At 43.7% G+C, this 12,050-nt stretch overlaps 1 protein-coding gene across 1 annotated transcript in view; it reads right to left on the minus strand.

Moving 5' to 3' along the window:
• Positions 1-6,275, minus strand: part of Exd1 (exonuclease 3'-5' domain containing 1) — a 20,639-nt gene extending 14,364 nt beyond the window's left edge. Inside the window, exons 1-4 of the mRNA XM_028767016.1 lie at positions 6,134-6,275; positions 4,857-4,925; positions 2,834-2,888; positions 2,450-2,580 (exon numbers count right to left, since the gene is read on the minus strand). Coding sequence (XP_028622849.1) covers positions 2,450-2,580; positions 2,834-2,888; positions 4,857-4,925; positions 6,134-6,266 — 388 coding nt within the window. The 5' untranslated portion in view covers positions 6,267-6,275. The remainder of the gene's footprint in view (positions 1-2,449; positions 2,581-2,833; positions 2,889-4,856; positions 4,926-6,133) is intronic.
• Positions 6,276-12,050: the final 5,775 nt, after the last annotated feature.

A 12,050-nucleotide genomic window follows, 5' to 3' on the forward strand; every position in this document is an offset into this window, starting at 1 on the left:
TTCCCTCCCTCCCTCCCTCCCTCCCTCCCCCTCCCCCTCCCACCCCTCTCTCTCTCCTCTAGAGAATACTGACTAATACACAAAACTGTTCAGGTCTCCAAAACCTTTTCTTTTATGTATGTGAGTACAGTGTAGCTATTTTCAGACACACCAGAAGAGGGCACCAGATCCCACTACAGATGACTGTGAGCCACCATGTGGTTGCTGGGGATTGAACTCAGGACCTCTGGAAGAGCAGTCAGTGCTCTTAACTGCTGAGCCATCTCACCAGCTCCTCCAAAACCTTTTTACATTCTACTTCTAAGAAGTTTTTCTCTTTTTAGTTTACACAGCTCCATACTTGCCCTAAAATCATGCTGGATTCTTCTTTTTCCTCTCCCCCCATCTATCTAATTTGTTAGGCACTACATGTGCCCCACCTTTACCACACTCTGGGCACAGTGCTTCCTATCCAACTATTGCTGTCATTCTCTAGAATTGGCTCTTGAACCACCTCATGCACCTGATGACACACACATACATACATTGCCACACAAATAAATACAGTTGAAATTTAAAAAACCACCAAGACAGGGTGGTGGGGCACACCTTTAACCCCAGCACATGGAGGCAGAAGCAAGCTGATCTCTGTAAATTCAAGGCCAGCCTGGGCTACAGATCGAATTCCAGGACAGTCAGGGCTACATACGCCTATGATCCTAACTATCAAGATGATGAGGCAATGAGTACTGTAAATTTGAGACAAAAAGCGAGATTATTTTAATATCCTCCTATTTACCCATGTCTTTGTCTTGTTCTAAGTACCTATATTATAATGATATTCCCTCTAAAAAAATATAATCTCTTCACAAAGCTGTCTAGATTTCTTTCTTTGTGCTGTTTGTTGGTGGTTGTTGTTTTTGTTTTGAAAACAAAAAAATAGTCTCTTTGTAGCCCAGGCTGATATCAGTCTCAAGATCCTTCTGCATCAGAGTCTCTTAGAAATGGGATTACAGATGTACACCACCAAACACTTTACTTTTTATTTTTTTATTATTATTTTTTTTTTTTTTTTGGTTTTTCAAGACAGGGTTTCTGTGTCGCCCTGGCTGTCCTGGAACTCACTCTGTAGACCAGGCTGGCCTCAAACTCAGAAATCCGCCTGCCTCTGCCTCCCAAGTGCTGGGATTAAAGGCGTGAGCCACCACCACCCAGCTTACTTTTTTATTTTTTAATGAAAAACCAAAACCAAAAAAAAAAAGCTCTTCCATGCTTTACCTCCTTTCTCCCTTCAGAGTCCCCGTCCCTTTAAGGATCTATAAACTCTTGTAACCACCAATCCCACCTCATTGCCTACACCTTCTTTCTCTGCTCTAGGTGTAATGATTTCCTAACTGATGCTTTGAGATCTTCCTCAGAGTCTTTACCCTTTTTCTTTTCTCAGTTTTAAACATATTTCTCAGCAGATGCTGTGTCTCATGCTTGTAATCTCAGCCCTTAAGGGTTCTAGGCATGACTGCTGAGAATCTGAGCCCAACCCTAGCCACTGAATGAATTCTGGGCTATAGGAGTGAGACTCTATTACAAAACAGCAAAATCAAACCAATTTAAAATTGGGCATGGTGGCAGGTGGATCTCTGGGAGTTCAAGGCCAGCATGGTCTACAGGAGGGAGTTCCAGGACATCTAGAGCAACACAGTGAAACCTTATCTCAAACAAAACAAAAACAACCAAACAACCACAAGAACCTGGAGAGGTGGCACTTTTTTGAATCCTGTCACTAGGAACTTGAACCCAGTTTGGACTACAAAAAAGTAGCACAGCAGTCAGCTCTAGTCAGGACGAGACTGTGACTCCAAACAAACAAACAGCATTTCTCAGGACATCCAAACAGCTCCTTGCTTTCCCTCCTTTAGGATTTTATGCATGTTACTACTTCTGTAATTCCTGCCCAAGACACTCAAAAACTTTGAAGGCACATGATCCATGTGTTTACTGTCCTGCTATTTCTCAGCTTTTGGTAGTAACTCATATTTTACTCATATTTTTCTTTTTCTTTTCCTCTTCTTCCTCCTCCTTCTTCTTCTTTTTTTTTTTTTTTTTTTTTTTGAGACAGGGTCTCATATATCCTAAGCTATCCTCAAACCTGCTATGTAGCCATGGCTATCCTTGAACTTACTCTAGGCTATCCTAAAACCAGCAATGTAGCCATGGCTGTCCTTGAACTCTTGATCCTTTGCTTCCACTGCTGGTGGGTGGATCACAGAAGCTGCAGCACCACACCGATTTCCCACTCCTTCACTTAAGCTCTCTTGTACAGAGCTCAATTCGGGCAGTACCCCAGTCCCGGCACACAGTATGCACACCCATGTCAACTAAACACGTACTTTATAATACTTATCTTAATTCACAGTTTTTATTGTGAGCCACAATAAAACTATTCTGGCACGCTCAGAGTCCGAGCACTCACCTGACGGGCAGTACTTGAGGTCACTGAGGAGGGAGCTGGCTGGCACCTCTGGTGAAGCAGGTGAAGCAGGTACAAAGACATTCATGTCTTCATTGTTCACTTTCTCCGTTCCAGCTCGCTCTGTATTTATGCTGTCCTTACAAAAAGATCATATTCAGGTGGACTGTCCTTTGTTACTGGTGCCATCTCCCTACTTGTTAACAGTGAGGACTGCAGCCCATCTCTGTGCTGCCTGCAGTCTTGGCTTGCATGCTGTCTAGACATGGCCACACTGGCCTGCTTGTTCTTATTTCCTTAGCCCACTTGAGAAGTAAGCAGCTGGAGCTCCGTCTTTTTTCTCTAATGTGCTCACTTGAAAAACGTCAGAGTGAAGAAAACTCATACCTAACGGAGTATGCCTTTTCTCCCGATGCACCTTCTGCTTCATCCATTAGTTCCACTGAAAAACAACCCAAAGATTTTCAACAGTTTCCAGGTGGAAAGCCATAGCCACTCCATCCCATACACCATGCTCAACCGAATGCTATAGACAGGGATTGAAAGTGAACCATTAAAAAAAAAAAAAAAAAAAAAAAGGCTGGGCGGTGGTGGTGCACGCCTTTAATCCCAGCACTTGGGAGGCAGATGCAGGCAGATTTCTGAGTTTGAGGCCAGTCTGGTCTACAGAGAGAGTTCCAGGACAGCCAGGGCTACACAGAGAAACCCTTTCTCGAAAAAAAAAAAAAGAAAGAAAGAAAGAAAGAGAGAGAGAGAGGGAGGGAGGGGGAAGGGAGGGAGGGAGGGAGAAAGGAAGGAAGGAAGAAAGAAAAAAAAAAGAAAGAAAGAAAGAAAGAAAGAAAGAAAGAAAGAAAGAAAGAAAGAGAACCATTAGTCACAGAGCCCTTTAGTGGCCAGTAACAGATAGACAAATTGGGGTTTAAAGCCTACAGATTCCCAACTCTGTGTCCTCAGGTCCTCAGGTTCCTGGACACGCAGAAGGATCGGGAACTTCTCTCTACTCTTTTCTGTTTGTTTGTTTGTTTGTTTGTTTTAAGCTCTATGGTGCCGATGTGTTATTTTCACAGATTCTATAGGTTCTTTTTTATTCATATTTTTGTTATTTTTGAGACAGGATCTCTATCACATACACCTGGCAGGACTCACAGAAACCTGCTTGCCTCTATTTCTGTGTCCCATTTGCTGGGATCAAAGGCATCAAAGGTGTGTGTGTAGGGGGTATGTTTATATGTGGTGATATATGTGTATATGTATGCAAAAGGGCACATATCCTCAAGGAGCCAGAGGGGTGGGTATCTGGTCCCTACATTATTACATTTCATTAGTGCATTTCAGCCATAGATAATTACTGATACACTTACAGGCTGTTGGATCTATACTTTGATTCCATAAAAGATAATGACAGGTAGGGCAGAAATCCCAAAAGAACTGTGAGAGGATATTACACAGAGATTTTAAAATCAATTTGTTGTTGTTGCTGCTGTGCTGTCCTGTTTTTTTGAGGCAGGGTTTCTCTGTGTAGCCCTGGCTGTCCTGAAACTTACTCTGTAGATGAGGCTGGGCTCAAGAGATCTGCTTGCCTCTGCATCTAGAGTGCTGAGATTAAAGGCACGTGCCACCAGTGCCTGGCTGGAAGCAATGATTTTTTTTTAGGATGCAATGATTTTTAATCTAATTGTGCAGAATATGAATTACACTAAGTCTAAGATACACTTTTGTCTGTTTTTTGAATCAGAGTTTCATGGAACCAAGACAGTCCTCAAACTTCCTATGTGGTAGGAGGACCTTGAACTTCTGATTCTCCTGCCCTGTAGACTAGACACACTGTACAGCAAGCCCCAGAGATCTGCCTGTCTTTGCCTCTCCAGCGCAGGGATTATAAATACAAACTACCCCAGCCCAGTTTTTACATAGGTCTAAGAATCAAACTCATGGTCTCATGTTTACAGGGCAAGCATTTTATAGACCTGGGTTCAGTTCTCAGCACCCAAATGACAGTTCTCAACTGTCTATAACTCCAGTCCCTAGGGACTCAACACCCTTCCTCTGGCCTCCTTGGGTACTTCACACATTCAACACACAGATATAACATAGGCAAAACACCCATACACATAGAAATTTTAAAAATTAAATAAAATTACATAAATACAAGCTGGGACTATGGCACATGGCTTTAGTCTCAGCCCTCAGGGAGTGGAGGCAGGAAGATCTCTGTGTTTGGGGCTAGCCAAATCTATATACCAAGCTCTTATACATGAATGCTATGACCCTGTCTCAAAAAAAAAAAAAGTTCATATATACAGTACTGAAGACAAGACAAATTCCATTTTCTTTCAGATACCTGAATGAAGTAGAGATGTGGGTTTCTCATGGCAGATTCCATTTGGCATCCAGGGAACACAAAACTTACCATTCAAAATCTCATGCCCGTAAAACATTTTCACTCCTGGGACACTCCATCCTGACTCTACGTTCTTCACTGGAAAATAACCCATCTGTTTAATAACACATACTATTTTTCCCAAAACTGTAAGAAACTCTGAAGGCTCTTAAAATTACTGAAATATGAGTTTTATAAAAATCTTTCTTTCTCAAAGAAGTGCAGAGTCAGTTAAATTACAAAGCTATACTGTACAACTGAGTAAAAGAATAAACCTCAGAATGTTCTAAAAAAAAACAAACCAAAAAACAAAAAAAAACAAACAAACTTTTAAAGAGCTAGGTGTGGTGGCACAGGCCTTTAAATTCAGCACTAGGGAGGCAGAGCCAGGCAGATCTCTCGAGTTCAAGGCCAGCTTGATCTACATAGTAAGTTCCAGGCCAGCCAAGGCTATACAATGAGACCCACCAAAAGCTGGGGGGCGGGGGGAAGGGAGGAGTCAAGAAAAAAAAAACCCAGCTGCTAGGATCAGAGACCTATGCCACTGCACCTGGCCTAGGTGGTGCGGCAGCTTGAACGTCAAGCTTTCTGTGTGTTAGGCAAGCACTCTACCAACTGAGCTACATCCCCAGCCTTCCTTTGGGTTTCTGACACAGGTTCTTATATATTCCAAGCTGGCCTCAAACTCATTATATAGTTGAGACTGGCCCTGAATTCCTGACTTCTGGACTTCTTTTTGCCTGAGACAAATTAATCCTTTACAGTGATTTTTCCCCCTCTTTTGAAGCCAAAAGCAATTTCAATAACAAGATTAATTTTAATATTCATATAAACAAAAATTAACCAAAGTCTCCAATTTTTAGAACTATGTATTAAAAATTATCACCATAGGGCTGGAGAGGTGTTCAGCATTTAGGAGCACTGAATGTTCTTCTAGAGGACCAGGGTTTGATACCTAGCACCTATATAACAACTCTAGTACCTGAGGATCCTACGTCCTCTTCTGGCCTCTGAGGGCAGCAGGCATGCACATGGCATGCAGATGAAACACCCACACACATTAAATATATAAATAACGAAGGAAGACATTTTCCACTATAATGCCAATGAAAATACACAAGTGAGGACCAACCAATACAGGCAGCCATGTTGCTCTGTTGGGGACTAGCAGTCTAAAGTTCTTTTACTGCCTTTGTTTAAATAGGAACACCACTACTTTCCCAGCTTCTACGCTGCCCACAATCATCCCCTACATTCAGCCACTAATCTGAGGGAGGAGGAAGGGAACATGACGAATAGAGTCAAACCATTTTTCAGGACAACAATCTTGTTAGGATCCACATGCTGGAGCACACCCTCAAAGATGCCAGACACCAGTGTGAGCTTCACCCTTCTCCACAAAATCTGGTTGAGGAAATGGTAGTCACTGCTGGGATCCATGCTGTTTAATTCCAGAAGCAGCCTTCAAAGAATCTTCCTTAAGCATCCAGACACTTGAAAATTAACAAAGAGATAATTATTTTGAAAAGACTATTTTGATCCAGGTATGGTAGTATACATCTTTAATATAATCTTTAAGAAGACAGATGTGAAGAGATCTCTGTGAATTCCATAGCTCTGTCTACATAGCAAATTTCAGGCCAGCCAGGGAGACCCTTCTCAAACAAACAAACAAACAAACATAGTTTTGAAAGTTCAGTTACTAAGCTTTTTTTGTTTTTGTTTTTGTTTTGTTTTGTTTTTCAAGACAGGGTTTCTCTGTGTAGCCCTGGCTGTCCTGAAACTCACTCGGTAGACCAGGCTGGCTTCAAACTCAGAAATCGGCCTGCCTCTGCCTCCCAAGTGCTGGGATTAAAGGTGTGCACCACCACCGCCCAGCATACAATTTTTAACAGTAGCAAAATTACAGTTATGAAGTAGCAATGAAAATAATTTTATGTTGAGGGGGCGGTCACCACAACATAGGGAGCTGTATTAAAGGGCCATAGCTTCAGAAATGTTGAGAACCACTCCCCTGAAGGATGGGAAGAGTAGTTTGGTTTTGTTCATCACTTGAGATGGCTAAGAAAAACCACATGTGTTTTATGTGCACAGGTGTTTTATGTGCACAGGTGTTTTATGTGCACAGGTGTTTTATGTGCACAGGTGTTTTACGTGCACAGGTGTTTTATGTGCACAGGTGTCTCGCCTCCATGTACATTTATGCACATTAGTTTAGTGCCTGAGGAAGCCAGAAGAGGGTGCCAGATCCCTCTGAAACTGGAGTTACTTTCAGGAACTAAAGCTGTGTCTTGGGCAAGAGTTTAAGTGTTATTAAGCTCTGATCTGTCTCTCCAGCCCCACAATTTTAATTCATACGTAGGAAACTCAAAATTATAGAGCTATGGGCAAGATAAGCTTTTTTGTTTATAAACTGTACACGGTTAGTGAATTATGTGGAAGAGGAGGCGGAAAGATTGCAGAAGCCAGAGGGGATAGATGCTATCAAGGACACCACCTTCTGGAGACAGCGGGAGTGAGGAGCATGTGAGCTCGTATGGCAGCATGCACAGGGCCTGCGCAGGTCCAAGCCAGATGGGTCCAGTGTTTAGAGGGAAGTGGATGACCTCCCATCACTGACTAAGAATCGATCTCCAATTGACAACTGCTCACAAAGGAAAAATCCTGTGTTTCTCCTGTGGAGTCTCACTGGATATACAAACTACATTTAAGGACAAGCCCCATGTCCAGCAGTAGACAGTCTACACAAAATGAACTCAACAGTACTTTTGGAAACGTTTTGTTTCATATTGCTTTATCTGGGGCTTTTTTTTTTTTTAGCCTTACTAGACTTTTGGTTATATTTTCTGGCTTCCAATTTTGTGCTTTTTGTGTGTGTTTTATTTGTGTGTCTGTATGTTTCTCCTGCTTTTTGTTTGTTTGTTTGTTTGTTTTTGGAGGCAATGTCTCAATATGTAGCTCTGTCTCTCCTATAATTCACTATGTAGATAAGGCTGGTCTCTATCTCACAGAGATCTATCTGCCTCTGCTTCCCAAGTTAAAGGCATGCTTATTTTCTAAAAAGAGACAGAAAGGGGATGGAGTTGGAAGTGTGGAGAGGTGGGGAAGATCTGAAAGGAAATGAAGGAGGAGAAACTGATCAGAATACATTGTATGAAAAAGACTGCAGCCGGGCGGTGGTGGCGCGCTCGCCTTTAATCCCAGCACTTGGGAGGCAGAGGCAGGCAGATTTCTGAGTTCGAGAGTTCAAGGCCAGCCTGGTCTACAGAGTGAGTTTCAGGACAGCCAGGGCTACACAGAGAAACCCTGTCTCGAAAAACCAAACCAAAAAAAAATAAAAATAAAAATGGTGTGAGCCGTCAAATGAGTACCTAGCAGTGAACCCAAGTTTTTGGAAGGGCAGTCCCTAGCGCCAGTATTCTAAAGTTCTCTAGTATAATACTGAAGTTTGGGCTTGGCATGCTGGTGTACACCTTTAATCCCAGGACTCTCAGAGGTAGGGGGCAGATGTAGGAAGATCTCAGAGTTGGAAGCCAGCCTCGTCTCCCTACTCAGCTGAAGAACAGGACTACATAAAGATCCTCCTGTTGTTTTTCTTCCTTTCTTCTTTTGGTTTGTCTCACTCTATAGATCAGGCTGGCTTCCAACTCACTGAGATCCACCTGCCTCTCTTCCCGAGAGTGCTGGGATTAAAGGCATGGTGCCCTCTACCTATGGAATGGTACTACCCACAATGGGCTGTGTTTGTCTCTGTCAATTATCAATCAATACAATTCCCCAGCCAGGTGTCTTTACTCCCAGGTTTAGGGTTTGTTTGTTTAAGACAGGCTCTTAGCTGGGTGGTTCTCTCTATTTACAGTATCATATAGAACAATTCTGTTTTAAGGATGTTGCTGTATTCAAAAACGCAGACAGATTTTCTTTTTCTATGTTTGTTAAACTTTGCAAGCTGCTTGCGATGATTCCATTAGGAATTAATGGAATAGATTGAAGCAGAAAACTTCAATCTAAAAACATACAATAGTGGTCAAGTAATGAGCCTTGTTAAGCCAGGAAATAAAAAGGTACAGAGCATTTGTAACCAGGTAAGTAACATACACGTTATATTACTTTTCCAGTGTAAGGATTCTGAGGTCTCAGGGATGCTAGGCAAGCATTTCACCACTGAGCTACACCCTCAGCTATATTTATATTCTTTAAGGTAGGATTCTCAAACAAAAGGATACTTGCAGCAACCAGAACCCAATTCACAGCTAAGCAAACAACAGAGTTCTATCACTCCCTTCCATTCCTCGCTGAAGCTGGAGTCAAGACTGGGCTAACTACTGTCCACAGTACTAGAGTTACAGGTTTGTGTGTGGATATGCCCAGCTCTCTAAGTGGGTGCTGGGGTCTTAATTCAGGTTTCATGCTTGAGCAGCAAGCCCTTTTACACTGAACCATCTCTGCAGTCCTGTGACATATTCATGCATCTATAAGGCTAGAATTTTCAAAATCAAAGATGAATTCAAAATGAAATGCTTGGGAAGTAAGAAAGTTAAAGACAGGCTGAATGGGCTCAGTGGTTAGGACTGCTCTAAAGTTCTTCCAGAGGACCTAGGTTTGGTATCTTCCAGCACCCACACTTGGTGGCACACAAACCCTCTAACTACAGCTCCAGGGAATAGGATAGGATGCCCTCTTCTAGCCTCCACTGGTGAGAATACAAAACACACACACACACACACACACACACACACACACACACACACTCTACCTCTCAGTTGAAAACATACACACAAATACTATTCTTTTTTTTTTGTTGTTTGGTTTGGTTTTTTGAGACAGGGTTTCTCTGTGTAGCCCTGGCTGTCCTGGAACTCACTCTGTAGACCAGGCTGGTCTGGAACCCAGAAATCCACCTGCCTCTGCCTCCCAAGTGCTGAGATTAAAGGCGTGCCCAGCCCACAAATACTATTCTTAAAGGTTAAAACAAATCAGAAAGAAAAAAAAAAACACATAGCAAAGACAGTTTTGCTACTGTTTTTTTGTGTTTAGATGGGGTTTCCCCAAGTAGCGCTGGCTGGCCTGGAATGTCCTATCTAGATCATGCTGACCTTGAACTTCCAAAGGTAACTTCTACCTCTGCTTCCTCAGTGTTGCGATTATAGACATCAGGTACCAGGGCTAACGTGGGGTTTAATTGAATACAGCCATCAAGATGCAGATTAAAAACTAGGAAAAAAGCTGGGCAGCGGTGGTGCACGCCTTTAATCCCAGCACTTGGGAGGCAGAGGCAGGTGGATTTCTGAGTTTGAAGCCAGCCTGGTCTACAGAGTGAGTTCCAGGACAGCCAGGACTACACAGAGAAACCCTGTCTCGAACCCCCACCCCCCAAAAATAAAAACTAGGAAGGAAAAAAAGGGTCAGGATGAAAAGATGAGCTTCCAGGCTGACTGAGAACCGGATTATGTGTGTGTCTGACATCAAGATTTCCATACCACAGTTATGATCTCAATGGGTAAGTCAACTAGGGTTAATTAAGAAAACAACTGAGTCAGAACAGAAATTTAGTGGGCAGGGAGGCCTTGGGGACTCAAGCTGAGCTGCAATGGCCTAAGTAATTTTGAAGCTAGTAGTTTAAGGTGATTTGAGAAAGGTGCTAAGATGTTTAGGTACTAAGCTGGTTCTAAACAAAGGAGTGAAGAGATGGGTGAAGCCACAGGAAAAGTAAGACCTCACTTGAGAGGGTGTACACTAGCACGCAGCTTTTTAACTTCTTTATCACCACAAACAAAATACCAGAAGAATAAAATGCACTTGGCTTTGATCCCAGCCCTTGGAAGGCAGAGGCAGGTGGATCGCTGTTAAGTTAGAGGCCAGCCTGATCTACATAGTGAGTTCCAGGTCAGCTAGGGCTATATAGAGAACCTATCTCAAACAAAAAAGAAAAGAATAAAATGCAAGACCTGCATGGAAGCAAAAGTCTGTAATCCCAGCCTTTTAAGAGGCTGATTCCGGCCAGGGCTCCTCTGGTAAAAAGAAACATTTTTCCATTTCTAGAAAGGGTTTTAAGGGCTCAGGCTGTCCGGAGCATAAACTCCTAATTCTCCAGCCTCCACCTTCTGGAATTACAAGTATGGTATCCATGAGTGGCAAAAAATAAAATAAAATCTCTTTAAATATGCCTAAGCTGAAAAAAAAAAACAAATATGCCTAGGCTAGGCTCAACTTGCAACTTTCCTGCTTTCACCTAACAACTGCTGGCTTACGGTTTAAAAACCCGAATTTTTAAAACAAAAACAAAAAATCCAAATAAATAAACGACCATCCATGCTCTAACTGTTCACAATCTCACCTTCAGGGTCCTCTGTCCCCACAGCAAACACGTTTGGGAAATTCCGACCTTAATTCTTGTCAAATGGTGAGTTCCTTAACCTGAAGAGGGACTACTGTTTAAAAAAAAAAACCTGGGAGTTATCCTGGCACAGCATCGACGCAAAAAAGTTCACAACGCCAGCCACTGAAGCCGCAGAACCGACCACGCCCTCGCCCTAGGAGCGAATTTCTTGCCTCTTTCCGGAGGAGCCAATCAGCGTGCGGCCTCGAGCCAGCTCCCAGCGCCCCCTGCGGCCGGGGTAGAGAGAGCAGAAAAAAATGCCTCCAATAGCTATGCAAACCCCAGCCGGATCCCAGCGCCCCCTGCGGCCGGGGAAAGAGCGCAGAAAAGATTCAGTCAATTGGCATACGGGGCCAAGGCGGCTCCCAACGCCCTATTCTCATGGCCAGGGGAGTGGGTGTGGGAGGGGGAGGAGGAGAGGATAAAGGAAGGAGAGAAATAGACATAGGTACGTAGAGCAGGAAAGAGTGCACGAGTCCCAGCTGCACTACTCTGGGGATCCACCTTAGGGTTTTCCAACTCGTTTCGTCGGTTTTGTTTCTCTCCTGAATCCCTGTCATCTGTAGGTGGGAAACCTGTTGGCTACCCTTGTGAGTCTGCCTCTGGTTTGTCTGAAACAGTCGAGAGGCCGCACTGCCCTTTTAAGCGCTGTCCGTAGCTCCACAGTCGTATCGCCGCTTTAAGGCCGGCGGCAGCCCTGGTTCCGGGGGCGTGGCCTGCCTCCCTTTGGACTCCCGCAGCCGCCTGGCTGATTCATTCCGGGAGCGAGCGCCAAGCTTTGACGTTAGCGCCTGCGCAGGGCGCGGCCTCGCTCCCGATTGGCTGGTGTCGGGACGCCCTCCCCC

The sequence above is a fragment of the Grammomys surdaster genome, unplaced genomic scaffold, assembly GCF_004785775.1.
Source record: "Grammomys surdaster isolate TR1022 unplaced genomic scaffold, NIH_TR_1.0 170, whole genome shotgun sequence".
In the NCBI taxonomy this organism is placed as follows: Eukaryota; Metazoa; Chordata; class Mammalia; order Rodentia; family Muridae; genus Grammomys; species Grammomys surdaster.